Source organism: Lepidochelys kempii, chromosome 5 (assembly GCF_965140265.1).
Source record: "Lepidochelys kempii isolate rLepKem1 chromosome 5, rLepKem1.hap2, whole genome shotgun sequence".
Lineage (NCBI taxonomy): Eukaryota > Metazoa > Chordata > Testudines > Cheloniidae > Lepidochelys > Lepidochelys kempii.
The window spans coordinates 109,318,388-109,336,414 of record NC_133260.1 but is presented as its reverse complement, the minus strand read 5'-3'; the positions used below and the strand labels follow the sequence as shown (position 1 = coordinate 109,336,414).

Genomic DNA, 18,027 nt, shown 5'->3' with positions numbered 1-18,027 from the left:
GGAGCTTCTTATCATGTATTTCCTTGAACATCCAAAATTTCCATTTGCTTCAAGTTCAGTGGGAATTTTGGGGCCTCACAAAAGGTAGGCATAGGGAGTAGGTGGCTTCACCTTAATGACAACTGCATAAATCCTGCTGATTTCTTTCTTTCTTTTTCTTTCAGAAATACAATTTTTTTTTAAATTAAGACAATCTTCTAGTATACGTCTGAGGAGTAGCATATTTTCCAATTGATACTACTCTAGCTGTATCTATGCACTGATATATGTAATGTGTGTGTGTTTGTGTGTGTATATATATATATATATATATATACACACACACACAGAGGTATGTATTTACCGTGATTAGTAAGATTTTAAACCTCTTTCAACAATGAATGGAGATTACGACCAATTTCTGTTAAAGAACAAAATCCGTGCGTGCAGCTGCAACAAGACATTTGAAACAATGCAGGCAGCCTTGCGTTTATACAGCAAAAGGATCTAGTCAATTGAAGTACAGATTTCAGGTCCCTGACCTGTCTGGGGCTGCCGGTGCCGCCTCCGGCTCCTCTCTCTCTCTCTCATTGGGTGTTGCGGTATGAATATGCAAATACGCCCCCTCCCCCTCAGTAGCTTTTTCCCTTGGTTTGTCATGCAGCCGCCAGGCGGAAACGAAGAGCCGCGCTTCCCAAGGGCTCCAGCGGCCAGATACGGAGTCGGGGAATGGGTGGTTTAGTGGGTGGTGGTTAAAGGGAGCCACCGCCGCTGGCCCGGCCAATGGGAAAGAGGTGGAAGGAGGCCAAGTACGCACTAGCTCCGCGCTAGGATCGCCAGCTCATTCTGCAGTCGCAGAGGGGGGAGAGAGAGGGAGAGAAAGAGAAGGGAAGGAAAAGAAAAAAAGAGAGGCAGCACCGCACCACACATACACAGAGACCGGCCCAGCTCCACACACACACACACACACACACACACACAGGTCTCAGCCTCTCCTGGATCGCGTTCAAGTCAGCCACCAAAACCTACTCTCCAGCCTTGCAACTCAAAGAGGAAGGAAGATTGGAAAGCGAGAGGAGGAGGAGAAGGAGGAGGGGGCTGCCCACTGCCTATAGACTTTAACTTTACCGCCTTTTCCCCTCCTCTGGCCAAGAATTTTCTTCCTGTTTGGTGTCTCCATTAAAAAAAAACAACCAAAAAACAACTGAGCAAACAATTATATTTTTTTTCTTTTTTTTTTTTTTAAAAAAAGAAGGGCACTTCTGGAAATCCAAACCAAAACAAACAAACAAACCACACCGAGCTCTTGAGAAAAGAATAAATTTGTTACCTGAGACATGTGAAGCCAACGGCCCTGTGTTGTGTGTTACAGATTTCAGGATCCCATTTATTTAATGCAATACAGTGCAATGGTATGTGGCATTGAAAATTACGCTTTTCTCCCCCCCCCCCTTTTTCATTTGCTTGGCTGTTCCCTCTTTTCCCCCCTCCAGGCTGCGATTGTGGTTTCCAGAGTGGATGTTATATCCCCTTCCTAAAAGCTGATATCACTTCTGTTTTACAGGATGAGATATAAGTGGTGGATTGTTTGTTTATATTTTGCTTTTTTGGCAGCTTTTGTATATGGGTCACACTTTTATGCCAGGAATCAGTTGATGGGAGTTTGCGTCCAAAAGTGCTGAACTTGGCACATTTCCTGCTTCAACTTTTCCCCCTCCCCCTCTGTTCTGGCAGGCAGCTATCAGTTAAACGCTGGAATGGATTAATGAAAATGCTACTTTATTTGTAACTCGAGACAGTTTTTGTTTCTCCTGTCTTGTTGCTGTAGTTTTTCTTCTTCTTTTTTTGTTCACCCTTTTGATTCTTTTCCTTCTAACCGTCTGGATATATTTTGTAATGAATACACTTTTCACCCTGAATGTGTACTTTTGAGGAAAAGTGGCATTGATTCTGTTTGCTGTACTAAATAGTTAATTTATCTCGGGTGCTGCATATTGCAGTATGAAGTGTTCATTTGGTATCTCTGAATTTGTTTTTTAAAGTTACTTTTGTGGCTTTCCTGTGGTTTCTCTCTCCCTTTTTTTCACCCTACTATTTTGCTGTGGGAGCCTTGCATGTTGTACTTTTAATTCATTCCTTTCTTCTATGTGTGTGTGTGTGTGTCTGTCTGTCTGTCTGTCTGCTTTCCCCTCTTGTCCTCTCCTCGCCTGTGTGTCTGGGCCACATTTTAATGCACAATATCCCATCCATTAAGTTGTGGTTGAATGCGGAGTGTGTGAAGACTTGGCAGCTCTCAGGTTGAAGGGGGCGGGGAAGCCAGTTTCGACTTTGACACAAGATGCCGATGTGGCGTGATCTGAATTATTATTAGGGCTGCGAAAATGGCCATCTTCTCCTACTCCTGCTGCTGGAAAGGGCTGCCATTGAACTTGAGACAGGACAGACAAGATCTCCAAGTTTTTTTTTTTTTTTTTTTTTTAGTACAGTAGCTGGCAGGGAAAAGGCGCCAAAATACACAAGACTTAACTCTAACTTTCTTTGAAGTGATCTTGAGCCGCAACCCATGTAACTTAACATTGAATCATAGGGAAAAAAGTTAACTTTTGAACTCTAATTTGTATAGACATTTACATCAATCTCTTTAAAAAAAACCATAATAAATCTAGAAAGTCATATAAACTGTCAGAAAAGATACAGCTGCAATTATTATTATTATTATTTTTTTTGGTGTGTCCAGGAAGTTTAAGATTAGTTACTATGAGTTTTGAGAGCATTTGCTATATTAGCGAGAATGGGTTTCCATTGCTTTGTAAGGCTGCAAACGTGACCTTTACGCAGTCAGGCTAAAAACTGCAGCGTTGTGTAACACAAAACGTTGTGGTTTACAGCTTTTACATTTGAGGTTTGATGTTTTCATTTTTCTGGTCTGGGAGACAGAAAAAGCTCGGGTATTAGAGTCATCATCAAACCATATGTGGACAGAGGTCAAGCACAAACACCCAATGAGCTAGATAGGGGGGTGTGTGTGTGTGTGATCATTCCGAAAAAAATACCCCATAGTAATACTATGATTAAAATATATTAATGTAGTTATGGGTGTGATGATATAGTGAGTTACATGTTTTACTGTTCACATTTTAAAAAACCTATACTGAAAAATTAAACTGCATATAAAAATTAATTGAGACTTCGTGAACAGATAAAAATATTGAGTTTCACTGTTTATTTTCCCAGTTACATTTATTTTCTATCGTAATCGGACAGATGTAATATACTCAGAAAAACTGAACAAACCTATAAATTATATGACATTATAAGCATCTGGAGCGTTGCTATATAGTTGTATATGATATCACAAGGAACCCTGAATCATAAGGAATCCTGAATCGCTTTGCAATTCACAATTACTGGTCATATATATAATATATATTGCACACAATATAACATTGTGATGTATATAATATATAATTTAGTCAATCTATGCTAATGTGTGTACACATGTAAATATTTGTGTATATAATGGGTGAAAGCTTAAGTTTCTTACTGCTGATGAAGTTGAAAAGTTGAGGTTACAACATGGATATAGCTGCATATAGCTTGTCTTTGTGTCACAAGAGCCTGGTGAAACAGAAATTTAAGAGGAGGCGATTCTTGCATACTGAATTATTTGAAATAGCTGCAAAATGTCTGAACGGAATGGTTTTTATTTTTAAACATGTGCTGTTAGAATATTCAGACAGAAATGGATAATTCTCTGCATGTTTGTTGATAATTAGGAAAATATACAGCCTTGCATACTAAAATGAACAGGTATATGCAGTCCAACGTTAACAATATCTTTCTCTTGATTTTGAGGCATAAAACGATGTTATGATTGACAACCAAAATACTAGAACAAAGGACACCAACTGGAATCCTACCTTAGCAAGAATATAGACTTGATGACATAACAGGCCTCTCCATTTCTCAGTTTTACGATCCTCTGGAAATATAACTACAAAGGCTCTGCAGAATGTGTAGACATTGTGTGTTCAAAGAGAGCGAGTGAGAGCATTTGGTTCCATAGGAGTCCAATAGAACTCAAATCTGAATCGTCCGTGGAAAACTGCTGTGAAAGGGCAGCGAAAGTTTGTTTGGCCTTTAGTTTCAAAAAGTGTTTCTAGCTTTTCATATAGTCGAAGTGGCTAGCCTCGTATTGTATTTGAAATCAGTGCTGCTCGGTGAGTTTCCAACTGTAAATGTGCATGAAATGTAGACAGAATGAGACACTGTTCCTGTATAACAGCGTGCGTTGGTATTTCGGCACTAACGTTATTAACAGTGATTTTCTCAGCTTAGTTTTGTCCCTAGGGAACACAAATAGCTCCCAGTGAAATAAGTACAGGATGCCAGATACGGGGTATTGGGGGATGCTGGGAAGAGGAAAGACCAGACTGGTATTAATTTTCCGAGAGAGAATTTAAAATACTGCTTAGACACTTGCGTTGTAATAAACAGACGCATTTTACTCTTTATCTCCTACAGGAGCCTTCTCTTTAGTTGTGGATGTTTGTTTTATGACGTTTCACATATATAAAATACATACCCTCATCACTCCCCCAAGCTGCCACTGGCAGAATATAGTGTTCCCATTCCGCTGATAGCATAGCAGCTTCTCCAAGCCCTAGCGCAGAGCAAACCAGTTCTCAGTGTCACTCAATGGCTAGGTCAGGTGGCGAATTTGTGTGTGTGTGTGTGTTAATATTACAGACACGTGTGGATTTTTAAACACTATATGAAGGTCTGTTTATCTCCAGTATATACAGAAGCCAATATTGCAATGCTAGGAAACAGAGTGTTATGAGCAATTGTCAGAAAGGATACTAAATAATACAGAACTTGCAACAATAGTAGCTTATTTTTAGGTGCTTTGGGGTGTTTGCTCTACCTTCATAAGGAATTTCGCTGCATGCCAAGGCCCAGTCGTAGTTATGGTTTACTTTAACTAACTACCACGTCCTTAAAAAGGCAGGCACATGAGACATCAGCATTCATAGACATCTGTGCGTAGGCAAATAACTTTTAAAACGTCTTTAAAGGTTTGTTTTTGATAATTTAGGGCCTTTCCCCCCAAAAGACAAAATCACCATCGTAAGCCCATTTAACTTTTCTCATTTGAAACACTACTTTTGTTTTCCTGTTGTGCAAATTGCCAAACTCTGCTTCGAACCAGGGACTGTTCTACCATAGAGAATCTCTCTCCTGGGTTAATTTGCTGAAGGGGTAATCCTAAAGAGGGAGAAAAAGAAAGAAAAGAACGGGGGGGGGGGGAAAGCAATCTTGCAACCATCTTTAGAATGTATATTTCGTCTTGTAGGCGTGTGTGCTCGCGGAGGCTGGAGGGGAATTTCTGTACTAAAACTTTCTCTACTTCCGAGACGCTCTTAAGCATGTTGTTTTTATAGTTTGCTTATTAAAGCAGGGGGCATTGATTGAGATGAATCACCACTCCGTTTCCACTCCGTCCCTACGGATGGCTTCCCAGAATGAGTTTGGTTAATCCTGGCTAACAAATCTATTCCTGGAAAGGCCTGGAGTTAGTCTGGTATTTTGTTAAATAAGTAGCGCTGGTTCGCTGGTGCGTCAGCTTTAGTGAGTGAAGGGCCGGGCGCTCTGTGTGCAGGGCGCCTGAGGACAGAGGGAGACAGACACAGGCGGCCACACGGGGCCCCCAAGCAGTCAGCCTCATCTCTCTCTCTCTCTCTCTCTCTCCCCCCTCCCTGGCTAGTCGTCTTTGTCTCACTTAGTGGAAGTGAAAACCAGTTATTAACAACAGCGAATGTATACGTGGATGTATAATCCCCAGTCCTTGTTCCTGTTCCAGTGTGTGGTATACGTTAATGTGTCTGAGTGGGGAGATCAACCGCACCCATCTCACTCTGGAGTTTCTTCTGGCTTGTAGAAACCCCAAGGCTCACTGGCTCTCCTTACCTTGTTCCCCTTCTTTGTGCCGCTGTTCGATCTGAGAAGCTTGTCACACTTTGCTGCTTTTAGTGTAAATGTCTTTGGAGAAAACAGGGTCCCTTTCCCAGGACTTAGGAACGAGCCTTGTGATATTTCTGCCCGGGGGAGGGCCTAGTTATAAAATCTGTGCAACTCACAGAGGCAGCATTTCTAGTGGGTTTCCTTTTTTTTTTAGGAGGGTAAGGGGTGAGTTGGGGAGGGGAGGGAGAAAGATATTACAGCTTTAAAGCAGACCCGCAGTAATGGCTGGTTGTGTAGGAGTCCAAGCGCTTAAAGAGGTGTTCAAGGACATTAGTGCATTTGTGCCAAGGGGAATGTCTTTTATGGTAAATTAACTCCAGTTAAATTGAATATTTATTCAAAGGGAAACTCCAGTATTTAAAGCTGGCGTTATCAGCTTTTTGCAGTGTCTGGAACAAGATGATAGGATTTGGTGTAGTCTGTGCAAGATACGAAATGAAATGTGTTCACTATGGTTAACCCCGAGTTTGCCTCATCACTTCTGGCATAAGTGCGCGCTCTAAACTTGCTTGTCACTTTTACATACGGCCCTTACAAGGAAGAAGACGTGACTTGGTCAAACACTGATGCTTTGAGCACACCCTGAAAGTGCAACTAGCCACCAGAATGCATGTAGATAGGTTTCTTTGGAGGGTTAATGTGTTGGGCTCTCGCTGTTTCCTTTGACATTACCTGTCTTGTACGAGCCCCCCCTCCCTTTCCCCCTTCCTCTGGCTTGTAAATTTATGGGAATTGCAGCTGGTAGACTTGGCAAGCTCTCCTCATTAAGAGCCCTCTTTGAAAATGGGCTGTGTTTGAGCATTTCCCTAATGAGGACAGGACGGGGTTAAAAAGTGACCATTTCATGGTTGACTTGAACCTGCCTACTTTTCTTGATGTGCCGTTGTGAATAACTGACGTGAATAACTCCCCACTTTGGGAAAGGAAAAGTCACTGGTCCCTTCAGGACAATCTAGACTAGAGAGGCTCTCAATGCCGAAACACAGTGAAGGTTTAAACTCCAGGCTGCTTGCAGGAGCTGGCACTGATCAGGCGCTTCGTCAGCTCCTCGTTCCCCTTTGTGTCACCCGCAGCAGCAGCAGCGCGCATGGGGTGGGTGCCCCCCCGCGATCTGCAGCGCCTCACACCGCCCTCCCTACAGGAGGAGAACTAAGTTTCATTCACGACATTCCTGGAGCAAGAAACTCGTCCTCGGGCTTCAGCTTCCTAGTAAAGCTGGTTTGGAAGATTGAAACCAGACTTTGCTACCGCGGGCCCCATCCTCCAGATTGTTTGATGCCCTTCGAGATGCTGCTTGCACCCCACTGGGCACGCCAGGGGAGAAAGCCGGGCGGGGGGAAGCTGGCCTGACCTCCCCCCATCGCATAGCCTGTAAGGAAAGGAGCCTGCCCCGCAGACTACCCCGGTCCCCGAGGGCGTGTGCTGCTCAGGCTGCGACGGCAAGGCGGAGGGATGGGGGCCACGTGTAAGGGGCTCCCTGGCAGGGAGGCAAAAAGCAGCCCAGAGCAGGAGGCCCCATTGCACGGTGAGCGAAAGCCTAGCAGCCCCTCGGGTTTTAGGTGCACAGGGCAGTAACACTGAGAAACACAACCAGAGACAGAGAGAGAGAGAGACAGGGCTGCAGGCTGCACATGCTGGCCGTGCAAAGAAAAAGAAACCCCCGGCTTCCACCGCCGCTCTTGGTTGGGCTGAATGAGTGGCGATGTGGCGAAGTTTCACGCTTTTCGCTTCCCGCCCAGGCCCCCGCCTCTCCTCGCGCAGCGGCTCCTCCTGGGCTGGTAGGGCAGAGGCCAGAGCAGGGAGCCAGGCTCCCGCAGCCCCAGCCCCTTGCTATCTCCCTGTGGGGGAATTTTCCACTGGGCACTTCCCAGGACAAGCAGAGAGAAGTGGGTTTATAACTGCCAATGCTCTGGAATAGCTGCTGCAATAATCGCTGTTCCAACCCCCCCCCCCACTCTCCCCAAAACCTTCTTTCACCAGAAGGGAGGGGAAAATTAGGCATGTTTGTAAAATGCGCTGGATTCTTCTACAGTGGTAGATGATTGATGAAGAGAAGGGCGGGAGGCGGGGGAGGGGGGTAAAGATCTGGTGGAAAAAAGGAATGTGTTTGCAGGAGGAGGAGTGTACGCGATGATTGTGTAATTAAATAATTAAAAACAATCCTCAAGTCTCATTTGGGGAAGCGAACTGGAAGGGGGTCCCCAGGGTGTAACCGATGGATTTTCCAACTTCCAAGTTTTGCAGCAAGCGAGAGAGGGAGCAAATGGGGAGGGAGAGAGGGAGAGATTTATCGTTTTGAATTTTCGAGAGATCATTTTTATTATAGTGGGCGTTTGGAAAGCAGCCTCTTAACATTGCCCACATTAGAGAGAGAGAGAGGGAGGGAGTGGATAGGCAGAGAGAGGCACAGGCTGCTGCGAGAGAAGCCCGGAGATTGCGCGCTGCGAAGCATTTCCCAGCCTTGGGGGACTCACACTCTCACTCTCTCTCTCACATACGCACATGGTCTCTTCCTTGCAAAGTTTCGCCTGCGATTACTCCGGGACTTTCCTGCTCCGCTCCGGGCTGTAACCTTGAACTTTGGTAGCGTGGTGACAGTACAACCACCGCCGCCGCCACCAACATCTTAAAAAAGCAAACAGCAAAACCCTCCCGTCCACCGCCCCCACCCCGAAAAAACCCTTCATCCGAAAACCAGCAGCAGAAGCAGCAAAAGCGCCGCAGACAACAAGAGGGTTAAAAGTGTAGATTGGATTTCACCCCGGGAAATCTAGCACACGGAGTGAACTTGAATCTTTGGCTATTTAAGGAGGACTGGGGTTTGCTGTGAAGTTGTGGTGATCCAGGGCAGAATCCCGTCCTGATTGATTTCATCTTCCTTGAGTTCTCAGATGTCTAAAATGAATAGATGAAATTATTCCCTTTTGAGGCTTTTCTTAGGGGCTCTCCGGGAAGTGTGTTCTCAAAGCGAAGTCATGATGTATTCTCCCATCTGTCTCACTCAGGTACAGATGCGTTTTGATTTTATATTTTATATTTTTTATTATATATATATAACCACATATAATATGGTTCTCAGTGAGTCATGCTAATAGTAGTAACGGCTTAAAGCATAATTATAGCTGCTTGTCAGGGTCCAAACTCCTGTTGCAAAAGAGAACAGTAGAGAACAAACTGTACAAGGCCATTCGGAGGATTCGTTGAAAGTGCCATCCCTAGAAAAATACTGCTAAATTGTTGCATAAAAAGCCAAAGGTAAAAAACAATATAAATTAATATAATTAAAAAGCGGGTTTGAAAAGTACTGATTAGACTAGAGAACATTGATCTGCTGTCTTTTCTGCTCTCCTGTTTACTCACTCAATGTCTAATAAAAGGGTTTAAGAGGAAAAGTGTTATTTTTAATTGAACATTGACTGATGTAAAAGTAATACTGTTCAACGCTGAATTAATAATCTATAGTCTGCCAAAAGTATGAGGTTGATTAGAGTGAGAATGACCAAACTACAGGATATTTTCTTATTTGACTGTCTAGGGACATAACATTTTTCTTGTTTAATTTTGGTGTTTTATAATTTTATAAATCAGCATGCAACTTCAAAAGCAAAAATGATCTTTTATATAAATTGCACTTATAGTTATTGTCATGCTTTGGTGGTAACTGACTTTTTGGGTCTTATAAGAAAAACAAGCAATAATTGTCTGTGCTGCATGCAAGATTATATGTTTTGAGAAATTGTGGACAAACTGTGCAATATTGTTTCAAGTAGGGGAGATACAGAGAGTAGATTTTGGAAAACCCAGGGTTTTATGAAGATATTTAAAACGTGGTGAAGGAAACAGAATACGGATCTACAGTTCTTTTGAAACTGTTACTTTCTGCTGTTTAAAATAACACATCAGCAGTTACCACAGAGTATATTTATTATCACTTTAACAAGAAATACATATATTGGTGCTAGAGCATATTCCAAAGAGTAAACTACCTCTAATGCTATGGGATAGTTTTCAGCAGTTTTTGTAAAAGTCTGCCTTAGGAGGATGTGATGTAAACTGAATGACTGATAGCTGCTTGCGTCCACATTGGTGCAACACATAACTGAATAAAAGTGAGAAAGTAAATCTAGTGTTATATTATTGTAAATCTAATATTTAATGCAGTTATATTTGTACAGAGGACACATAATTATGATTTCAATTATTTGACAATTGAAAACATTGTGATTTAAAAGGACTGAAGCATTCAGAAATTGTGAATGAAGATGAAAACAAAGATAAGGCTTATTCATTGATTGGATACAGTCCTGTAGCTTTTTGGCTGACACATTTTTTATTGTTTATATTTTGTTTGGCATCTATGTGTGATTGACTTAGATATGGATATTTTCAGCAACGTCAACTAAACTGGAAAAGAATATTAAGTTTTTTTTGTAGTTTAAAAATAAATAATTATATCATTACATATAGATTGCATTAAGTACAGAAGATATGCATATATTTTTACAGGTAAGTACCTAGGAATTACTTCTGGTGTAATCCATGTTTAGTAGATTCCCCCCACCCCCCATCAGCTGTTCTCTCTTAAAAAAAAATATTGACAAGCTAATGGGTCTTCTGTACATGAGTGTATCTCTAAGACTAATACTAATGAAATAAAATAGTTTTTACATTATATTAAAGTAATAGGGCAAATTCTCACTCCCACCTGTAATATAGTGAGCGGATAAGGTCTTTTGCTATTTCCAGGTCTTATGACATTTTTTTCATATGTTTGGTTTACATCTTTTTTTTGGACTCTATATTAAAATGCTTCTATTTATGTGTTTATAAAACTTAATTTATGGGATTTATGCAAGCATAAATAAAAGAGCATTATCTTGCTCTGATGTATCAAGAACTTGCTTATAAAATATAGCCCTTTCCAATCATGCTATATCATATGACTATTTAAATAGGCAAATTCAGTAATATACATTGGGAGTACAACTGTAGCCGTTCTGATTTTCTTTATTTGTAAAAGTTTCTATCCTCCGTTTGAAATGATTGAAATTTATTTACTAATTCCCCTCCTCTTGCCTCTAATTTGAAGGTGAGGTTTACATGCTTTGTCTTCTCTTATTTTTTTTAAAAGTAGAATATCACTGAATCCAATATGAAGTTGTGATTAACAGTTTGAAAAAACCTGTATAAAATTATTTTAATTTCTACTGTACCCACTATTTGTATGATCGTCTGGACATATTTTGACTCTAGTGCTGTGTGCTCATCATAAAATATTCTGTTAAAACTTGTAAGCACAGATCAAAATAGAATACCTGATTGGATACAGCACTTTACAAAAGTTGTAGTTCAGTTTGTGAGGATATAGTGTTGTAGCCTCTTTTTAGAGTAGATCTGAAATCTAAAAGTAGGTTTGTTAAGCCAATACTTGGCAATTGGGAACACTTCCCATCATCAGTTCAAAGGAGACAAAATACCTGTAAGTTAGTATACAGACATCACATACAATGTATTTCCCCCACTCTCTATTCTCGTGTTGGAATGAATATAAACTCCAATTTCTCTCTCTTGCCCGAGACATGATAGGATGCAGTTACCGCATGCCTTTAAATGCTCAGGCTCTTGTGATATATTTAACACGGTTTATTTTTATATTGCTAGAAAATATTGTTTAGTTATAGGGAAAAATAATAAAAATCCATACAGTGAAATTGTGAATGCTAAATTTTCTATGTGTAATTGCTAGACTTTTGCCTCATTTACTGTATCATAGTTCTCTAATTTGAATTTAGATGGATTGATATGAAATTTAGGAAGAGGTAAGGTGAGGGGAAAGGAGAAGGGAAATACATTTCTCTTGTAAACTACTCTGAAAAAAGCTTGGCCTATCTGTCAGCATTATGTTGTGATTACAGTGTAGGTCTTTGTTCATTTATTTGCAAACTATATACATATTTCAGAATAACCTCCATGTTAGTTTAAATTGTTGGTGCATATTGGTTCACCTGAACCATTTGTTACGACACTTGAAAATCTTACCTTCATAAATCACTTTAGTGCAAGAGCAGTTGTGATTCACATGGGTAAGTGCCACATAAAAATCATTTTTTCAATATTGTCTCTACCAATGTTAGGGAGAAAAATCAAATTTAGTAGATGGCTTTTTAGGAGGTTTAGCGGGGAATGTGTATGATTAATAGCAAATCTCCATTTAGGATAATTTTTATGGGGCGCTTCTTGTCAAGTAATGTTTCATTTGAAAGGAATCCAGATGCACAATGAATCTCTCAAAGATATTTGATAATACTGCTTTACAGTAGGACATAACTTGCTGCTTTTCTACTTTGTATTTTTCTTGAACATATATTTTATAATTACAGTATTTGATGATATTGCAAAACAAAACCCTGGTCATAATACAAAAAATAAAGTTTCTCTTTTTATAGAGAAAAATTAAACTATTAGAGTGTCAGAACTGAAATTTATGAACCGTATATAAAATGACTTATGGTTTTGGATACTATTGGATATTATTGTTAATATTCAATATAGTACCTAAAAGAAAAGTCAAACCTAAAAAGTTCATGATGTCCTTAATACCCCCACCCCCAACTGCTCGATATACAATATTTTATGTATTTTAAACTATAAGCACTGCAGCCTACTTTAAATGTAGAGGAAATTATAGTATTTGGGACAAAAGGATTCCCCCCCACTGTAGCCCCCTCCCCACAGAAGTTACAGGTTTCAAAATTGGTAATAAAATTAATTAGAAATGTTATATGTTAAACGTTTTTTACTACATATGTTAAAATCAAAATGTTATTAAACGACTTTCTTTAAGATAACTTTCTGAGGAGAAAACATAAACTTTCTGTAGTAGTTCTATTGAGAGGAAAAAGCATGGCATCAGAAAGTGTATGGCGATAGGGAAGTCTTATCGTGGGCTGTGGTTGCTCAGTGCAGTACTGCCTTCCCACACAAAGAACAGATTGTGGTTTAACTCTTTGCCTGGCCTAGTTTTGTGTGCCAGTATAGTATCAGAAATGTTCAATTCTCTACTGGAAACTACTGAACAGTTTAATCACTTCCTTCATGTTTCACACTGTAATAAAACCATTTGCATTCTCTACTGTTCAATTTGGGTTCAGATTTTTTTTCTTGTGAAGGTGATGTTTGGCCATACGTGCAACTGTGGTCACAACTTTTTTTTTTTTTTTGGAAGGGGGAAATAGGGGTGCAAAAGCAAATCTTAACATTTTAACATTCAGAATACTCTGAAATTGCTTTTAAATTTGAAGTTTTTAATACTAAAAGCTCAGTCTGTAGTCCAATAGGTTGCCAAGAAAATATTGTGAACTCTATAATTATGAAGCCATTAGTTATTCTTCTGTCATTTTTACCTAATGGAGTTAATCATCCCACTGATTAAATATGTCATTCCATTTCTATCAGTGTAACTAAAATATTAGTTTATATACTCTATTCTTGTGTATAATCACATAAAGAAAGCTAAGTTGTGGTATGATTGTATTACATTATTCAGTGTGATGCATAACCACTGCATAGTGCCTAAAAACAGAAACACCTACAAAATAAAAAATAGAGAGACACCCCCATAATCTTTCCCTTCAAAACCAAAACATAGTAATGTTTGGTAGAGGGTTTTGGCTATGTTAAGTTAGTGGAATAATTACATTCATATTTGTTAACAGAGGTAGACAGTACTTTGGGGGAAAGTCCTATTTGGGCATGAACAAGTATGGAGGATGCTACTTAAGAGAGGCAAAATGAATGAATGAATGAATTGCTGTGTGACATACTTGTACATTACATTTAGGCTTTACTCCTTTAATGCATTACACACTGTAACGAGGTAGAAGATATGAACCTGCAGGTAAAGCCACATGCCAGGAAAGGATATTTTAAAAATGTGAATAAATTGCATGGATTTCACAAAAGTAGTGTTTGACCAGTGGTGTACTCCTAATGTCACCCTGCCACAGCACACAGAAACACAAAGAATGCAAAGTTTGTGCCAAGTTGCTATTTTTCATTGTACATCTCAGATTGATTTTTAAGGGGTTTAGAATAATTGCCACACTCATGTGATCAGTTAACAAATTAACTAACTCCGTGGGGCTTCAAATCCGATAGTAGAGCTTCTGGACGAACATTAATGTAATTTTGTTCTCAACTTCATAAACTTCTATTTTACTAAGTGTGTGTGTGTTGGGGGGGGGGGAAGGGAAGGAATGGGAGGGAGGCATGCAGAGCTCTAAGTACAGAAGCTTCTGTTCAGGATTTTTACATGCTGTGTCTTTTGCCCACCTTCCCTTACCGTATACTGGTTTCTCTAGTTACCACCACTGGAATGGAGCTGTTTGTGTTGGAATGTTGGACGATTGATAAGAAAATGGATCAAGTTTAATGGCGCATGCTCTTTGTGCCACCAGCAGCCTCTTGCTGAGAGCATGCTCCAAAAGCGGGAACTGTGTGGCATTACACTGAGCATGTATATGCTTTGTGTTTCTGTGCCACAGAGAAGAGAAATGAACTGTGGCATTCGCTCCTGCATTCTGAACATTTCTGCTCAGATTTTTTAAAACCGTATTGTGTCCTCTTTGTAAAATGGTACTGCTTGGCATTAGCCGATCAGTCAAATTTTTAAATGTTAGAAACAAAACATCTTGATAGCATCTCTTTTAAATGATGTAGTCTGTATAGCATTGTGAATTGAAGGGCATACAAAATAAAGCCTTCACGTGTTTCTTTCAGAGGATGAAATGTGGGGAAAATGTGATGCTCAGGATACTTCTGTCTCTTGTCTGCCAGTTTTAGTAATTACATAAAGGGGTGTTGTGCAGAAATTGTTGTAAATGTTAAGTCTATATTTTCTTCATCTTGGTTTTCACTTCAAAATGTTCAGAAACTTATCTCTCTATTGCCTTTATTATGAGAACAAATTGACTTTGAGTTTTCTTCTTTCTCCCCCGCACCTTTTTTTTCAACAGGATGAATTTCACCCGTTCATTGAGGCACTTCTACCACATGTCCGTGCAATCGCCTATACTTGGTTCAACCTTCAGGCTCGAAAACGCAAGTACTTTAAAAAACATGAGAAGCGAATGTCAAAGGATGAGGAAAGAGCAGTCAAGGATGAGCTACTTAGTGAAAAGCCTGAAATTAAACAGAAGTGGGCATCCAGGCTCCTCGCCAAACTGCGCAAAGATATCCGCCAAGAGTACCGGGAGGATTTTGTGCTCACTGTTACTGGGAAGAAGCACCCATGCTGTGTATTGTCCAATCCTGACCAGAAGGGTAAGATTAGGAGAATCGATTGCCTGCGACAGGCTGACAAAGTCTGGCGTCTGGATCTAGTCATGGTGATCCTGTTCAAAGGCATCCCCTTGGAAAGTACGGATGGAGAGCGACTCATGAAATCCCCACATTGCACAAATCCAGCACTTTGCGTCCAGCCACATCACATAACAGTATCAGTCAAGGAGCTTGATTTGTTTTTGGCATACTACGTGCAGGAGCAAGGTAGGAAGCAGATTGTTGTGTTTCTATGTTAGTATGTCAAACACTGATTCCAAGCAGCTTTTTTTCTTTTAAGGGAAGACTTCCAATGACACATTTTTCTGTGGTGTATATACAAAACTTAGGTATGTACACATTTGTAAGTCAGCATGTATACGTATACACAGATACACGTTCACTCCAACAAACATATGTGCTTGACACATGCATATGACATACATGCTGGTTTTTCTTGCAAAAGGAACAAGGATTATTTGAGTTCCTTTGAAGTTCATTTTTGTCAAAAAATGGCAATATGTTGGATATTTTTTGCAGTTAGTACTCCAGAAAATATTAATATTTTATAGGTCTGTTTTCAACATCATTAATGACATATGCTATGTATGTGTACTTGTATACATACATATGTGTGTACTTGCACAGAAACATACGTACAAAATATAAATATTTACATTTTCTTTTAATTACTTGTATTCGATGACTTGTGCTTATATTGAACAATCTGATTGCTCTGAAGAGCAACTTTAAACTTTCTCAACTGTTATAAAAATCAAACATGAAAAAGGATTTAGCAAAGAAACACTGACACAGCCCCAGAAAATATTGTTGTTATATAGTCAGAATTACAGCATGCAGTGTTTGCATTTTATTCATATTTTAATAACCACTCTTTGATTGTATGAACCACTTCAAATTACCGATATGAATTTTACTTTTCAAAGATGCTTTATTCAGATTTGCCCAAATTTTTCCATCAAAATAATATTTTCATAGTATACTGATACACATAATTTTACTTAAGAATTGTTTAAATATGGAAAATACTAGGTACACTTAAAAAAAAAAAGAGGCAGTTCAACTTAGAGATATAGGACTAAAAGGAAACCAGCTGTTCATAATGCTCTACAGATGATTCAGAAAAAGTATTTTGCTTGTTAAACTTTATGTATATAATTCATTGATAAAAGTATTCATTTGCAGGTCATCTGAATCATAGATGAATCCAAGTAGATACATGTTTTCATATTTCTGAAACCCATGAAATGCACACTCTTTCTTATAGGTCTTTTTTTAAATTCTCTTGTAATTGTACCATCCTCTAGAAGTCTTTATATTACTGATTATCCACATTAATAAAGCATTTCTTTTTTAGCTGTAAATCCAAACTGGGTAAAGTTTGAACTGCCACAGATGGTGGGCCATTTCATAACTTGGCCTGGTGGTGGGCAGAAATGGCCTGCAGAAAGGGAGATGGCAGACAGTTATCTGATGTGCTGTATATAACTAGGGGATTTAACTGAGAAATTAACTAAATGGCTTTTATTAGTAACAAAAAAAAATCCAAAAAAGTAAAATGGCACCTACCTTCATTTGGCTATAGATTTTACATACTATTTATTGTATTAATTCTGTAGAAGAACACATACAACAATAAGTTTTTAATGAACCTCTGTTCTAGAATTCATATTTAATTCCCCAAATTGTGTGTTGTGATCATATAATTTAAGTAAAGCAAATTAAATACAGTGAGTTTTGCTGGATTATTCATAATGAAAAAATATAATTCGGTAGTTGGTTCTGCTTGTTTTTTATTAGCTTATTTTTTTTCTCAGCAGTACACAGTGTATATACAACATTTGGTTGTTTTGCAGTGGTTTGATGTGGCTGCAAAACCTGGCAAAGCTGATCCAGGAAAACAAAAAGAAAAGTGTATACTGTCTGTGGTAGTTTCAAACAAAACATCTTAATGATATGTTATAACTCTCTAAATTTCTTTAGTGCAAAAAGTTCAGGAAATGACATTATGGAAATACATATAGTAAGACATAGCCTTAATACTAACACATTTTACCTGTCTATAAAATATATCTTTCTGAAAGTCAAGACTACAAGAGGAAACAAAATGGTTCAAGCAACTCTGGAACCAAGGAAACGTAGGGTCGGTATAATCTCTTAAACTTTGTCAATTTTTAAGTTGGTAGCGAGCTTTAACTTGAAATGGGGAAGCAGGATTTGGGGGACACGCGTTACTGGATTATTGGTTTGAATGAATTGACAAAATAAGTTATTTTAAGTGTCAAAATAGACACGAATAAAATAACCGTACGCTAACGTTATGACACCATTCATATTTCCAAAGATACAAGGAGTTACTAAGAAAATATACTGGAAGATAAAATTGATTAAATTATTTGTATCAAGTCACCATTGGTAGACCCTTTGTTTATTGTAAATTGTGCATCTAATTTGTATCTCACTGCGTTGTAGTAAATCTCTTGTTAACATGTGGTGGCTCTCTACTTTTGAGGAAGTCCTGTTAAGTTAACTTTGTATTTTTTTTCTTCTGTCAAGCTTTTAATCTTTCTCTTCTTTATCGAGAGCAGTTCAGTTATGGCAAATTGCAGTGTAATTGATTAAGGATGTTATGTTTTGTAAAAGATATAGCAGTTTCATTGACTGCATGCTTGTCTTCCACATGAC

The 18,027-nt window shown here is 39.1% G+C and overlaps 1 protein-coding gene across 8 annotated transcripts in view; it reads left to right on the top strand.

The window, feature by feature from the left end:
- The first annotated feature begins 844 nt into the window (after window positions 1-844).
- NFIB (nuclear factor I B) overlaps window positions 845-18,027 on the top strand; it is a 227,361-nt gene continuing 210,178 nt past the window's right edge. For 4 of the 8 annotated variants that reach the window (XR_012159114.1, XM_073345414.1, XM_073345418.1 and 1 more), the window contains exons 1-2: window positions 8,133-9,008; window positions 15,018-15,549. Coding sequence is in view for 7 of the 8 variants with exons in the window: in XM_073345414.1 (XP_073201515.1) it covers window positions 8,979-9,008; window positions 15,018-15,549 (562 nt within the window). In the remaining variant the exon portion in view is untranslated. Of the gene's footprint in view, window positions 1,392-8,127; window positions 9,009-14,495; window positions 14,638-15,017; window positions 15,550-18,027 lie in introns of those variants that run through there. The other 4 variants (XM_073345413.1, XM_073345417.1, XM_073345412.1 and 1 more) reach the window with 4 other exon arrangements.